Here is a 16626-nt window from a genome sequence, read left to right on the forward strand (position 1 = left end):
AGGGTAAAGTCATCCTGAGTTGCCATATATATTCATAAAGGACAAGGAAATAAAATGATAGCATTCAATGCAAAAATAAAATTTAGCCAGCGTGACCATTAAAAGCGAGCGAATGAAAGACGCTGATGCAATCTGAGCAGCTGTGAGATAAGATTTAGCACTCCCTGGGCCCAGCCATCCTTCGTCTTTTCCTGTCTTCGGTAAGAACTGTCAGTTGGTTTCCCACAAGATACTGGAAGGAGTAAAGGCCACTGGGAAAAATGGCAGCATGGAATACAGACCCTAGCCTTCTGATTCAAATGACCTTTCTTCCCCCCATGAGTCCTCTATAGCTGTGGTCAAATACACTTTCTGTGAATTTATAGTGGAGAATTATGTAACATTTGTAGGTGCTTTTGTTTTTTAAATATCCCATATCTAAAGCTATAAATTGCAACTATATAACTTCGCAAAACTCCAGGATAGGATAAATCAAATAAACACGACATGAGCACATATTGCTATATGCTCCTATGCCTGGAATTTTCTTTCTGTTTTGTTGGTTTGTTTTTGTTTTATTTTCTATTTAATGTGGAGCAATTCAAAACATTAAAAAAGTACCAAAAATGTAATGATGAGTCTCCAGAATCAAGACAGGAGGAAACCAGGAGTAAAATAGATCCTCGTCTTATTCATTCAGAACTTGATCTCTTTTCTAATAAGAAAACATTTTCCCCCCAACTACCTTTTAATCAAGGTTTCTTTCTATTGTAAAGCTATTATCACATAGTCAGCATCTCCTAGTTAAACACACACACAAACACAGAGAAAGCAAATGTATTAATTTCCTATTGCTGCTGTAGCAAATTACCGTAAATTTAGTGGCTTAAATGACACATATTCACTCCCTGTCAGCTATGAAGGTTAGACGTCTAAAATGGGTGAGCAGCACCAGACCTTCCAGAGGAAGGTGATGATCTGTTTCCTTGCGTTTTGCCCATCTTCTGGAGGCCACTCTCATTCCTCAGCTCATATCCCTTTCCTCCATCTTCAAAACCAACAGTATAGCATCTCCTCTCTGATCTCCTGCTCCTGTCTTGTAAGCACCCTTGCGATTACGTCCAGCCCACCCAGATAATCTAGGATAATCTCTCCATTTCAAGATCTTTAATTTAACCACAGCTCCTTTTGCCACATAAGGTAACACGTGCACAAGTTCTGGGGATTAGAACACGGCCATCTTTGGGGGATGAGGAACATTATTCTGTCTACCACAGAAATTAAGAGCTAAATATTTCCACCCTCTGTGATTTCAGGGAAAATAACCACAATGATGGACTTCATGATTTCAAACCCTTTTGCCCTGACTTTCTTAACAAACTAGGTAAATTCTGCCTGGCAAATCTAGTTTTCAGGCTGTTTTTGCAATTAAACAGTTACTGAAACACATCCACGTCCATTCATTCGTGTACTGTCTGTGGATGCTTTCACACCAAAGCAGCAAATTAAAATTGTTGCAACACAGACTACACAGTCTACGAAGTCCATATTATTTCCTATCGGCTCTTTAAAGAAAAAAGTTTCTGACAAATAATTATTAGCTGTATTTTTAATTGTTGGTACTGAATTTCAACTTCATAAGGCTGCCCAAAAACTTGATCATGGTTCAATTACCCAATAAAAAGGTATATAATTTTTATTATTGATCATTGTCATAATTCTAATTGCTATTTGGATATCATATATCAGTGTTTATTGGCTTTTACAGGGCATTATGCCAAATACTTAATATACAAGTTCATTTGATACACTTACAACATTCCTAAGTATTATCTCCAATTTCTTATCTAGAAATGGAGACTAAAAGGATGAGTATCTTTCTCAAGTATCATCTCAAGATGGCTAGTAAGTAGAAACCTGACGTTTAGACACAAGTCACTTTAAATTCAAAATATATATGGTCCGAATCTCTCTTTATTTCTCTGTTGTATGTTCATTTTACTTCATCGTTATAACTTTGTCTTATTAACATTTCCCATTGAAATTAGTATATATGCACACATATGTAGCAATTATGGATCTTTTTTCTCTCTGATGCAGGATGCTAAAATAAATAAAACAAAATAAAGTAAAAGGTACAGAAAGAATCTTGGGCTTGAAGGTCCTTAGACCCCTGCCAGCTTTACACACTTGCCAACCCCCCTAAACTGCATCCTTCTCCACAAGTGTCATTTGTGAGCCCAACCTGAGATAATATGCATGATTCCACTTTGAAACCATTAGGCATTATACTGACATTAGTTCTCAGTGCTCTTTAGTCCAAGCATGATGCTGTGAGGCGTAAGAAGTACCCTGTGAAGCTACATTTTATTATCTGGAGAGCACTCTTAAGAAAAGGCAAATTTGAGAACATTTATGTTTTTATTTGTGGAATTGCGTATGAGAGAGTGCCTATTTTACAACTTTTTAAAACACACTATCAGGCTCTCAGGATCCCAGCTCTCCAGCTTACTACATTTACATGAAGACAGTATTTCAAGGTTTTCTAAAGATCAGAGCAGGTATCAAAAAAAGTATATAAAAGAATGTACAAAAATATCTTTAAGAACTGGTGTAATCATCCATAAACACAACTCTACTTAATTTTTATATTTCGTTTTATAATAGTCAATTCATGATTTAAGGACAAAAATTATGAGTATGTTCATTATGTACTATAGACATAATTTAGGCTATTATTGTATTAAAATTGTTGCCTTATATTATTGAACAGTATTTACTGTGTCATTTTTTAAAAAATCACCTTTAGGGCACCTGGGTGGCTCAGTCGGTTGGGCGACCGACTTCAGCTCATGTCATGATCTCACAGCTGGTGAGTTCAAGCCCCGCATTGGGCTCTGTGCTGACAGACCCTGGAGCCTCCTTCGGATTCTGTGTCTCCCTCTCTCTCTGCCCTTTGCTTGCACACTCTCTCTCTCTCTCTCTCTCTTTCTCTCTCAAAAATAAATAAATATTAAAAAAATATTTTTAAAACATTTGCCTTTTTAAATTTTTTCTTGTTTTTTTTTAACGTTTATTTTATTGTGTTTTGTTGTTTTGTTTTTTGAGAGACAGAGAGAGAGTGAGCAGGGAGGGGCAGAGAGAGATAGAAAGAGAGAGAGAGACACACACACAGAATCTGAAGCAGGCTCCAGAGTCAGAGCTGTCAGCACAGGCCCTATGGGGGGCTCAAACTCACAAAAACCGTGAGGTCATGACCTGAGCCAAAGTTGGATGCTTAACCAACTGAATCACCCAGGTGCCCCCCCGCCTCAAAAAAATCGCCTTTGAAGATTTTCTGCTTGTGTATCAGGTGGTATATACAACAACCGAATAGTATTCTGGCTATACATTCTGGACTCTACAGAGTAAATCTGTCAGGAGAGTACAGATCATCAAGCACAGGAGAGTGCTTGTTTTAAGCCATGAGGCTTTGGGTTAATTTGTTATAAAGCAATAGATAACTAAAACAGTACATAAAATAGTTGCATTAAAATGCCAAAAGCTTTAAATTTCTGCATATCTGTAATAAACTGACCACTCCTTATATATAGCTCAGCCCTTATATTATTGTATACTAATATACATTATATAGGGATTATCACAATAAGAACCAAAGGAATATATTCATAAGTAAATATTGTGCACAAGAATGCTCATATCTCTCAAAGGGCGTTGGATTTTATTATTCGTTTTACTCCATCATTCCAACACTGTCTAAATAGGCTCGATATTTGTAGTCTTATATATAAACCAAATTAACTAAAATATGTTTATCTCAAACACAGAGAAAGGTTGGCTTTACCCACAAATGATTACTTGCCTGTCAGCCAACATAACTCAGTATCAAGTTAAAGGAATGTTTGTGCTAGAAAGAACAGCAGGTCTCTTAAAATTCACAAATATGGTGGCTTTCTTTATATCTCATGAAATTGTATTTAGGAATAATTTCCTTTGCTTCTCTATGAATATGTGAAATATTTAGAAATGTTTATTTTTCCATGCAGCCTAAGTAAAGAAGGGTAACAATATATGAGTTGTAAAGAAAGCTTCAAGATGCACCGAAGAGAGATCAAATGTTTTCCTTACTTTTTCTCTTTGCCTTAGCCCATAATAAAGAGACTAGCTTGTAGCTGAGTATCTATCAGCAGTTCTTGGCCTAAGGGCATTAAAAAATTTAATAATTTTTCAAGTTTCCTTGGAATCCATTTTCCAAATTCAGTTTGGGTTTCAGTTCTTCCATGAAAATTAAGAATTTCAAAGGAACCAGGCAAAACGCATTTATCTGGAACACTGTATCTTTTTGATAAAAATCTCCTATAGAATAAATGTCTAACCATACAGGAAAGTGACTGAATGGTGTGATGTGGGATTATAAACAGTGTGGGCCAAATGTCCATTGGTTGCTACCTGCTACAGATGGTGATTTTGGTTTTAAAGTAGATTAGTTAGTAGTTATATAACAAGTGGGGAAACATTGACAGTAAACACAAGCAATAATGTTGAAATAGTAAGAATTAAAAACTACAGAACTGAAATATCACTTGAAGTTGGTAGCTAATGTTATGACACACTTTCTAGTGATTCTAGCTCTTAGAGTGTATTGAGAGTTAGGTTTTGTATGAACACCATTAATAGGATAAGGGAATTGGAATTAGTATTATGTTTCAATGCAGAAACTTTGGGGTGTCAGTAATGTGTGTTTAACAAGCTGTCCAGAAAAAAAAAAAAAAAAAAGGGGGCGCCTGGGTGGCACAGTCGGTTAAGCGTCCGACTTCAGGCAGGTCACGATCTCGCGGTCCGTGAGTTCGAGCCCCGCGTCAGGCTCTGGGAGGATGGCTCAGAGCCTGGAGCCTGTTTCCGATTCTGTGTCTCCCTCTCTCTCTGCCCCTCGCCCGTTCATGCTCTGTCTCTCTCTGTCCCAAAAATAAATAAACGTTGAAAAAAAAAAATTTAACAAGCTGTCCAGGTAATTCTGATGAATGCTAATATCTGAGAAAGCCTGGCTTTAGACCATAACTACACCACAAAGATCACAACGTCAAATGCAATCAACATTTGCCTAGAGCTTCTGTTTTCTTTCCGGGAAATTCCTTCTTAGGATACGAGCAGGCATGACTATTGTTGACAAACATGCTTTATGTTCTGACCCTCAAGTGGAATATTTGCATGAAAATCAAAGCTTGCAATTTGTGAAGGAATATACTGTCCTAGAATTGGAAGGGGTGTTCAATAAGCTGAAAGGTATATAACTAAGAAAGAATAAAATACTGTCATGTTTAAATTGGGGTAGATCAAGAGTTCTATTTCCCCTTGGATATAGATAGCTGGAACTAGTGTTGCTTCTACCCTAACAACAAGAAAAACCCATGTCAACTTTAAAGATCACTTTGCTGAATACATCAAAGAGCTGACGTCATTAGTCAACCAAGTAATATGCAGTCCACTGAATCTCAGCCTCCTCCAAGGAGAGAGGAGACACAAACACCTGTTCACCAGTGGCAGACCCTGAAAGGAAGAGATGCTGGGTGCCATATAACTAGGTAAGAAGTCTTTGCAATAAACTGGTAGAGGTCAGGTGTGGACTAGGGGAAGAGTCCAGAGCCCCTGGGAGCTATAGACATAGGGGAGTTTGCACCCACTTGCAGTCTCTTCTCCATGGACCTCAATCTCCTGCTCATGAGAGCAACTGTGGGCACAGCAGGAGAAGGCCAAATGCTTTCCTCAGTGTTGCAGGCTTAGAGGAGGAAAATGGTCACTGCCATGAGCAAAAACATGAAGCCCAGAGGCAGCTTTTCTCTGAAAAACAAACTGTAAACCTCTGGGAAAGGAAAAGAAAACCGTCACCACCAGGGCAAGGACAAAGACTCACCGAAGCCAGGGGAAAGGTAAAACAACAATGACAATGACAGAAAAAAAAAAAAAAACAACAACACAACACAACGAGCCACTTTTTCCCCTGGGGAACTGCTGGTCACAGGTTCTTAAGGCAGCAACAATAGAGACTTGCTACCACTATAGAAGGTCTTCTCTCATGGAAGACCAACCAGAGATAGAAGATGGAGTTTGGTCACCACAGAGAGAAGAGGCAGGACTGCTGAGGAAGGCCATTTCCAAGACCTCAACAATCGGGGCCTGTTTAAGGTGCAAGCTGTACTAAGACAACAGAGAACCCCTTGCCTTCCCCACCGGAGCAGCAAATACCAAGTAACTAGAAACTGGGGGAAGGAAAAGTATGGAGAGAGAAATAAGTCATGGTGGAGATGAACAGAGAAGCTAAAGTAGCAGTATTGCAAAATGCCTCTGAAATCCCAGCCTCCAATCTAAGAAAAAGGTATTCAAGGCCAATGTCGCATTGAAGGTGATGGTAGGAACTAGAAAACCCACACTCAGCTTTACTGACTAGATTCCTCAACACCAGCCCCTGCTGTACCCACACATGTGCTAATAGCCTCCAGAAGAGATGTGTCTACTTCCAGACATAAAGTTTCTACTGTTATCCACATAATGTCTGGTATTTAATAAAAATTATATGACATACAAAAAGGCAAGAAAAACAAACCAAAAAAAAAAAATCGCACCACTAAGAGAGAAAATAACCAACAGAACACACTGAGACATGACCCCTATGTTTAAACTATGAAATGGAATTTAAAGTAACTATGATTAATATGCAAAAGATTCTAGTAACACTACAGACAACATACAAACAGTTGGGAAATTTCAGCAAAGAGATGGTGTTATGGACCGAATGGTGTTCTCCCCAAATCCATACATTCAATCCCTAATTCACAGTGTGCATGCATTTGGGGATAAGGCTTTTAGGGAGGTAATCAAAATTAAATGAGGTCATACAGGTGATGCCCTAGTCCCATAGGGCTAGTGTCCTTGTAAGAAGATAAGAAGGCACCACAGCTTACTGTGTCTGTGCATACACAGAATAAAGTCTACCATAAACTGAGTGGCTAAAACACACAAAAAATACTGTCTTATAGTTCTGGAGGCTAGAATTTCAAGATCAAGGTGCTATCAGGTTTGGTCATGCCTCTTCTCCTGGCTTGTAGATGGCCACTTCATTGCTCTATCCTTACATGGTCTCTATTCTGTGTATGCACAGACACAGTAAGCCGTGGTGTCTCCTTAAGAAGAGGAAGTCTAAGGATATCAGTATCCATCTAAAAAAAGGGCAACTACGTGATGCAAAAATGACATTCCACAAGCCACAAGGCGAAATTAATTTTATAAAAAATACATATGCTTTGTTTATGAGGTATACAGAATTGGCACAGCCAGTGCTATGTTGGGTTTAAGGCCGATAGTCATTTTATTTCTTTCTTGCTGAATTTCTGATGTGTTTTTGTTCATTTACTTTCCCCATTTGCAAATATCATTACCAATAACATGTTAGGAAATAGAGCCTACTGTTTTGCAGTAACGCTGATAATGCCTTTTAAAGCATCCAGGGTAAGAACACCACATGAGAGCTACATGGCTGTCATTACTGTCACCTTGATCTAGGAAATCAGGGATTTATTTATTTAGTGTAAGTAGGAAAGCATAAGAAAGAAAATATTTTCCAGCGGCCCACTAATGCAATTCAATTAAATAAACATTCAACTTATCTCCGTGTGCTAGCCACAAAAGACATGGGCAGTCCACTTAATAGAAAGAAGGATGAGCTCACTTACTAATTTGATCCGATGGCCAGGAGTGGTACTGATTTCCCACGTGCATTCCTTCCTGCTTGGGTACTTGTCTGGCCAGTTTGGACTCGTGATGAAGCCACTTGGACTGTGGATCTTCTGTTCGCACTCAGCTGTGCCAACAACGATAATATAAGTCAGTCTGGAAATCTAGCCCAGGGTTGGTTTAGCAAGAAAGTAGCCCATTTACCCACTATCCCGCTGAAAGATTTTCCTCAGTACTGACTAATCACCATGCCAATCTCTGTTATCACAGGCATCTGCCTTGGCAAACATGTTGCTGAGCATAATCGGGCAATGTTTGTTTTCTTGCTCACATGAAATTGTTTACAATGAATCAGATAGATGCTTACAAAAATGAACTATTTTAAATTGCTAGATCTGAAAGCTCAGATTTTAACAGAGCAACATATACTGACATCAAAGCTATCAACGCTTGGCATGTACAAAATATTTGAGTGCAATGCCACAAACGGGATTCAGTGGACTACACCATTTTCAATTCATTTTTTTCCCATTGGCAGAAACATCATTTACAGCTAATTGACATCATTAAGCCATTTTATGGATCATGTATTTACATTTTCCCTCACCCTTAGTTAAAGTAAACACTTGATATCTAAATCATAGTTTTAGCTGCTACACTAAATGAACCCTAATGTCATCAAAGTAAAATAAAGCGTTAAGGGGAAAAATAAGTAAACAGCTGCTAGTCATGGAAATAACTTTTAAACTAATTTCAAAGACTATTCCATTCATTTAATATGAAATTTCTTTTATGTTTTTCACAATAAAATAACCTTACCTTAAAAGAGACTACTCCACATTGTTTATATCAAACTTCAAAAACGTTTAATATCGAAAAAAAAAATATTTAATATCCTCAGGCTGTGCCCATTCTCGGTAATTTATGAAGCAGCACCCTACCCATTCTAACTTAGACTGGGAGTTTTTTTGTTGTGTATTAAGTTTCCTATGAAATCCTTTCTTGAAAATATTTAAAAATATTTAATTTTTAAAAATACTTAAAAATAAGCAGAGAAATAAGGTATCTAAATTGTATTTGCTACTTGTGAGCCACAGGGTATAGTCATACTTTGCAAAAGCTGCCTCTCTCTTTTTTTTTCTGAATTATCTTCCAATGCTGCGAAATAACTGGACTATTCCCCAGCCTGTTTATTCAACAAAAAACTTTACTCAGTTACAAATATCAGTCTTCATGGGTTTATCTTCTCATATAGAAAGTGAAAAAAGGAAAAAAGAAATTCTTGTTTGCATATGATTCTGGGTAATATCATTAGCTCAATGAAAAAGCAGAAAAAATAACCCTGACATGTGACAATATTTGAAAGAAACTGAATGGAACAAGGTTCAGTTCAGGATATCCTGTACAATTCCAAAGTTAATACAAAGAGCTGCTATCTAACTGTGATTCTAGCCAGAGACGTACCAATCTGTATGTGCTAATAACTAAAGTTATAAAATCTGCCATGGTAATTCTTTCAAAATGGGCACAAATCCAATTTAAGTAGAAAATTCAGGAGCAGACCCTCTAAGAATGAAATCAGAACTGAATAGCTATTTCTTGTTTCCATCTAGCTCATACTGGTTAAGGAGATACAGATAATTGTTCTTATAAAATTAGAATATTTTGAGAGCTTAGGACCAAAAATGAATAGACTAATATTGTGCTATTAGAATGTTTTTTTTTTTTTTGTTTTGTTTTTTTTTTTTTTTGGCCAAAATCATGACTTAAAACTTTAAATGGCACCATTTTCAAATGTCTTTCCTCTGGTAGGCATTTGAGTTTGATACTACTGGTATTTACAGTGCCATCGCTCATGTAGCATAGATGAGATATTTTGGGGAGGGAAATTAAACCAAATGCAAAACATTTAGCAGAAGTTAAGTTTAAATGTGGAGACTGTTACAGGGTCTGTTCTACAAGGACCTGGGGATAATGTGGTGCTTTTCTGGCTGCCAGATGGCATCACAGCCACTTCTATATCTGTTTATACAAAGTTATTCGAATGCCACCCATGTGTGAAGTGCAGAACTTTTGGGTATTATGAAGTTTCCATTAGTAGGCTTGGATATCTGAACACCGTACATTTTTTTTTTTTTTGACATTTGAACAGTCAACAATGATACTACTCATTGATATGATTAACTCTACTTGGAAGCAGTGCTTTACCCAAACTGCATGAAATTCTGGATGTTGTCAAGAAAAGAACACTCCCTTCGTACCTTCCTTGCAGTCATGTTTATTTTCATGCAGCACAAATCCATTACGGCACTGACACATGTAGCTCCCCATTGTGTTGACACACTCATGTTGACACCCGCCATTATCCTTAGAGCATTCATCTTTGTCTGGTGAAAAGATAACCCCACACTTTAGTAAGTAGCTTTAAAAACAAAGGATATCAAAGGGGAGTCTTTTAGTTGCAGTTAACGCTGGCAAAGGGTAAACTAAGTCACAGCTTTCTTTGTTCCCAACATAAAAAAATAAATAAATAAGTAGAGTGTCTTAGTTTTACCCACTCCTTGTTTAGCTTGGAGCCTTATACCATGAATTGAGTGTCTAAGACTATTGGCTGTAGGATGACAACCTGTAGCCTTACACTCCGATGCTGGAGTAGGAGTTTTGAGTAGGAGAGAGGAAATGAATGGATCTTTCTCCAACTAATCTTAAACATTTATTGCCAATTTTTAAAAATAAATTTAAAATTGTGAGTGGTTTGAATAACCGCAACAACTGGCATTTAAGTAGAGGGAAATTCTTTAATACGTTAGCCATGGTGTATAGACAGAGGCTAAACAAGGTTCCAAAACTTGTGTATAATCACTTAAAAAAAAAAATCACTCAGCATACCTACTGCAGTTGATTTTTTTTGTTAACTTTGCCGTTATGGTTAGCACTAATGAATCTGGACACTTCATAACAGTCCAAGACAAAACAAAATAAAACAAAACAAAACACAAGTATCATTAGATTATCCTAAAGAAGTAACTTAACTTATATATTTTAAGCAAATATACTCCAGTAGACCAGTTTGTTAATAAGTAATACCCTGAAGAGGCTTTTAGTGTGCTAGAAGCAAAGGTTAGAATAGGAAACATGAGCTTTAAGAAATAGCCAACAAATTCACTACAGGGAAAAAAGCCAAACTAGATTAGCAGGCAGTCAATCCAGTGAGAGGCATCAGCCACCATACTATGTCACTCAGCTGTCATTCCATGGCTGGCTTGTCCATTTAAGTCAAAACTGGCAGATTGCTCCTGACACACACAGATGATGACACATCACTCAGACTTTCATCACTCCCACAGCACAGAGAACAAAAGGACACATGACAGTTATATCAGAGGTTGGCTAAATTCATAATTTATACTGTCAACTGATTTTTCTAGTGAGAATTTGTGAGCTCATGGTGGCACCCAGATAGCTAAAGCTATTTTTGTATTTTTATCAAATCAATATTCACTCTATGGAAATGGGTTTAGGAAAAACTTTTTTTATCAAAGAATCTGATAGTAATTTTTAAGGATGCATCTATTTTTTTTCACTTTTGGAGACTGATTACATGACATAGCACTACATGGGATACATTCATGTATTGGTAATATCGGAATACTCAAAATGCATACAGACAGTCCCAAAGTTTTAAGGAATGTATAAGAATCAATGTATCTGTGATTTATGTGCTATCTTTAATACCTCCCCTACACTTTTATTACTTACTATGTAGCCTAAGAAAAAGAAAAAAGAGTAGAATAAAGACAATTGTTCTCTAACAGTGCATCAACATGTATAAGAAATCAGAAGTTAATATAGAATTAGCCTCCTAAAATTAATTTTAGAAAAATTTAAAATCATTTCAAAGCCCCACTCTCTTAATTGTGTCAACAGAGAAAATTATGGTTTATGAGTTATGAATGACTTCTGCAAAACAGGGGGATGGCAAGCCATACTTCTTACCATGATGGTGTCAGCTAATTTTAATGTGACTTTCCAGAGACTCTTTAGTTAAGATGCTTCATATGTATACACACATATGAGTGGATGTAGAAACTCACTTCATCTTTGTTAAAGGGAAATAACCAAGTTAAATTTCTGGTGCCAGCATTACTTACTCTGAAATAGACACGTATTTCCCATGAAAATGTTTAAATAATGAATGTCTGGTGTACTTAAAACAAAACTTGATAGAGTGAACTTTAGTTGTACTGTATGTCAACCAGACATTTTTTTTTAAGTTTATTTATTTATTCAGAGAGGAAACGGGGGGGGGAGGAAGGGGGGGTGGGCAGGCACAGGAGAGGGGGAAAGAGAGAGGAGGAGAGAATCTTAAGCAGGCTCCATGCCCAATGCAGAGCCCAATGTGGGGCTCAATCTTATGACTATGGGATCATGGTCTGAGCCAAGATCAAGAGTTGGACACTTAACTGACTGAGACTAGGTCAACCAGATTTCTGAGAGTTCTTTGGAAATCTAACAACTGCAAGCAAATTAGTTTAGAGAAAATGAGTTCCCATTTACAACCGACTGGTGAACAGATTAACTGCTCAGTGACAAACCCTATGATAGCAGGGACTGCTGGAATTATCTTTTTATCTGGAGCTGGTTTTAAATTAAAAATAAGTTTTTATTTATAATTTTTAAAAATAATTTTAGCAGAAAAATAAGAAGGAGGGGAAGAAGAGAAAGAGGAGAAAGAAGATTTTATATGGTCATTATTGTCTAAGTAACCATCGTACTATTTTCCAGTTTCCTTGTTGATTGGTGTTTCCTGCCTTCATCTCCACATCTGATGTGCCAAATATAATCAATGTCACAGGAAAATAAGAGTAATAAAAATACAATGTTAGAATATCTATACTATATATACCATATAAATGTATATATTATATATACATTTATATATTATGTATATATTAATATATATTTATATATTTATATATATAATTATGTACATACTATATATACATTTATATATATTTATATATATACTATACATGCATTTCCATAGTATATACAGTATATATATTTATATATGTACTATATATATCTATATATACAGATATATAGATATATATATACACACTAGAGTTGCGCTAAAATTCAAAACTAGACTAATCAAAATCAAAACGGCAACTAAAAGCAGTAAAGTTATCATGCCCAGCAAAGTAGCATAGAAAACTGTGCCTCCATGTGTCAAATAATCAAATGAAAGGAGAAATTTTCAGTTAATATTGGAATACTTAAAATTATGCACACAATTTACACTGGAGAGACAAAGAAAGCTATTTATTTAAATTAATGTTGTTATCTAGGGAGTAGTGCATACAGTGTGCTTATTTTAAAAACAGTTGTTTCAATAGAAGTAAATAAACTCTTCTAATTAAAGTGAATGTAATATCTGATTATCTGTTCATAAGAAATAGCATCGTAAAAGACAAATTGCACAAATATATTCTGGACTTCTTATATATGGAAGTCATCAAACTAGAGATACAAACTATTAGCACACATGATTATATTTCACTTTCCTTTTCTCCTCCTAGGACACACAAAGTACAAATATGTTGAACAAGGAAAATCCAAAAGAGAGAAGGGAGGAGAATGGGGTTTTTAAATATTTCTCAGAATATCTGCATAACAAATTTAATAATTGAGAATTCTATCAACTTATTTGCAATTTTCCGGTAGTTTCATACTGTAGGCACAAAAATTTAAAAATAGTTTTTATTAGTGAGAGAAACAAATGTTTTGTTGAGTAGAAATAAAACATTTATTTTCTGCAGATGGAAATTAGCCTCCTTCTTTGGAATGGACGTATCTGCTTTCCATTCCTTCATGTTAGATAAAGGAAAGGTCCATTATTAGGAAAAAAGGAGGTGGTATTTTCCCATCAGAGGCCTTCAGAGTATCTCTGAGACTATCAGAAGCCATCAGTCTATGAATAATACATACTGGATGGAACTGAAGTGGTAACCTGTATCAAATTCTTGCAAGATTCAAAAATAAAAATTTTCTCTTTGCAGAAAGCTTCCTTGTCTGTAGGGGAAAAAAAAGTAAAGGGTCCATGCAAACACAACAGAAACATATATGAGCAGACATACTCACACTAAATGACAAAAGATAAAACACAGGCCCATGCACACTCCCACATAAACACATACACTCCCTTGCATATGCGCACATATACACGGCACATTCTAGTTTTAACATAGAACAGTAAGTGATCATCTTCAGAACAGCACTAATAAACTAATATTACACGGTCTGTTAACTAACCAGAACTTTAAAAAAAATCTTGAGGAAACAATGGCACTAGTAAATTCTACTGAGAGCTATGACTAGGACAATTCGCTCTTTCCAAAACATGCAAAACTTTAAGTATCATTAATAATAAAAACTTGCAAAATCATAGGAAAGTTTCAACTGTTTAATTATTTGAAATTAATCACATTAGCATTTGAAGTTTTCTTAGAATAATATCAGGCTGAATTTCTAAAAATATCTACAAGCATTCCATTGGAGAGCTGGTGTACAGGAGGAACAAGGTATAGAACTAACTGTAGGAAACATTAAAAAAAAATTCCTTAAAAGAAAGGCGGGGGGCAGGAGAGGAGGTCGCGACTGGGTGGCTCAGTCAGTTAAGCATCCGACTTTGGTTCAGGTCATGATGTCACACAGTTCATGAGTTCGAGCCCCGCATCGGGCTCTGTGCTGACAGCTCAGAGCCTGGAGCCTGCTTCACATTCTGTGTCATCCTCTCTTTCTGCCCCTCCCCTACTCTCTGTCTCTCTCTGTCTCAAAAATAAATAAACATTAAAAAAAATTCCTTAAAGAAGTAACTGTATGCAGTGAAAGCTAGAGAAAATGAAGAGCATGTCTGCTGAAATCACTTGAATTTAGAGGTAGAAAAGTCACACATTTTATGACTTCTACATCTGTCACAGACAAACTGGAAATCAGGAAAGCTGGATTTTATTCCATTTCGGTCACTGAGCAAGTCACTGGGTCCATCAGTACTTGATCTGTGAGAGACTGCTCTTAAATGAACTTTATTCTCCAAATTCTCTAATACTTAACTCTAATTTAATTCTCACCAATACATCGTCATCTAAAGAAGAGAGAATGTTTAATTCTTATTGGCCAAATCATTTTTAACAGTCTTTTCAAATAATGAATGCTAAAATTAAATTTTTTTTTTAAATTTTTTTTTCAACATTTATTTATTTTTGGGACAGAGAGAGACAGAGCATCAACAGGGGAGGGGCAGAGAGAGAGGGAGACACAGAATCGGAAACAGGCTCCAGGCTCCGAGCCATCAGCCCAGAGCGCGTCGCGGGGCTCGAACTCACGGACCGCGAGATCGTGACCTGGCTGAAGTCGGACGCTTAACCGACTGCGCCACCCAGGCGCCCCTAAAATTAAATTTTTAAAAACCCATCAAGTTTGACAAATATTGCTGCTTTTGCAGGCATAAAATCCTACTAATATTTCCTTTAAGTTTAATCCATTTAAAAAAAATAACTTTCTTCTGAGAAGAATACAGTTAACTTTGCTTAACCACATAAAATAAGTAAACTATATCATGTATATCTGTGCAGATTTATGTCCTTGTGTTCAAGTATAAAATCGTGCAAAATTAAGTGTGGTTTTACTATCATATGAAGTAAGGTATTAGTGTTAACTGAAAAACAAACCTCATTCAGTTAAAAAAGATAACAGCAACATATTGTTTGACCAGATCATCTTTTAGGAAATGCTTATGCCATTTCTGATTTAGCTAAAAAACTGAAGAGGTACACAATTTTATATCATGACTTTGTCCTTATTTCCTTATTAGCTTTCCTAGTACTTCATTATGTTGTTTTTTGAATATATTCGAAATCAGTACAGTATAGGACACTTTGATTTTGGTGGTGGACCTTGTGGACTTTCTACTGTTTAATATAGTAGTAACTCCTAAGTGTTCAAGCTATAGCATTTTTCATGTCTAAGGAAAGATTTTATTATGTTAATGTTAAGATTTTAAATCATAACTTATTGTGATGGTTTCTTATTTTCATCAACATGTAAGTGACAGAATTCTTTATTTTGCTAATAAGTTCTCTTAAAAGTCATTCTTCTGATTCCATTTCTTAGGTCTATAAAGTGCTTATTTAAAATGAGAAGCTATTGGCACCCCTGGGTGACTCAGTTTGTTAAGTGTCGACCCTTCATTTTGGCTCGGATCCTGATCTCACAGTTTTGTGAGTGCTGACAACTCAGAGCTTGCTTAGGATTCTCTCTCTCCCTCTCTCTCTCTGCCTCTACCCTGCATGTGCTCTCTATCTCTCAAAATAAATAAACTTAAAAAAAAATGAAATGAGAAGTTGTGTACGAAAATAACTGGAATATCTATGTGATTATTTTATTAAATATTTCTCTTTTGGAAATGATGCTATAAATATTTGATTTCACTGTACACATTTAAAATCTAAACATATTTTCTTGTCTTTTTATTCTTGATGTATCACTTAGCTGCAAGAAAGCTAGATTTTGAATAATTTTTGTTTCCAAATAATATGGAATTACCTACTATCAAATGTTGTTTCTTCTATTTATTGAATTCCTTGGTAATTATTCCTAGTACAAGACTGTGGAAAAAATAGCTGAACATGTTATATTCTTCCCTCTGTTTTCATATACTTATAGTCACTTCTGAAATATTTAGAACGCTGGTTACAAATAGAATCACTTAGGACTTCATATCTTTCAATTAACATATACAATACAGTAATAACACATTTATTCCATTGTCTATAATAAGATAATACTATTAAATAACTATAAAGTTAAAATTATAAAATTTAAATCAACTGAAAATACTTACATTAGGATTATTAA

At 35.9% G+C, this 16626-nt stretch overlaps 1 protein-coding gene across 4 annotated transcripts in view; it reads right to left on the bottom strand.

Moving 5' to 3' along the window:
• TLL1 (tolloid like 1) overlaps positions 1 to 16626 on the bottom strand; it is a 216892-nt gene that overhangs the window by 17188 nt on the left and 183078 nt on the right. For all 4 annotated transcript variants that reach the window (XM_040471047.1, XM_040471053.1, XM_040471056.1 and 1 more), the window contains 2 exons: positions 9969 to 10094; positions 7707 to 7834 (listed from right to left, as the gene is read on the bottom strand). In XM_040471047.1, coding sequence (XP_040326981.1) covers positions 7707 to 7834; positions 9969 to 10094 — 254 coding nt within the window. The remainder of the gene's footprint in view (positions 1 to 7706; positions 7835 to 9968; positions 10095 to 16626) is intronic.

The sequence above is a fragment of the Herpailurus yagouaroundi genome, unplaced genomic scaffold, assembly GCF_014898765.1.
Source record: "Herpailurus yagouaroundi ecotype Mexico unplaced genomic scaffold, PumYag 28, whole genome shotgun sequence".
In the NCBI taxonomy this organism is placed as follows: domain Eukaryota; kingdom Metazoa; phylum Chordata; class Mammalia; order Carnivora; family Felidae; genus Herpailurus; species Herpailurus yagouaroundi.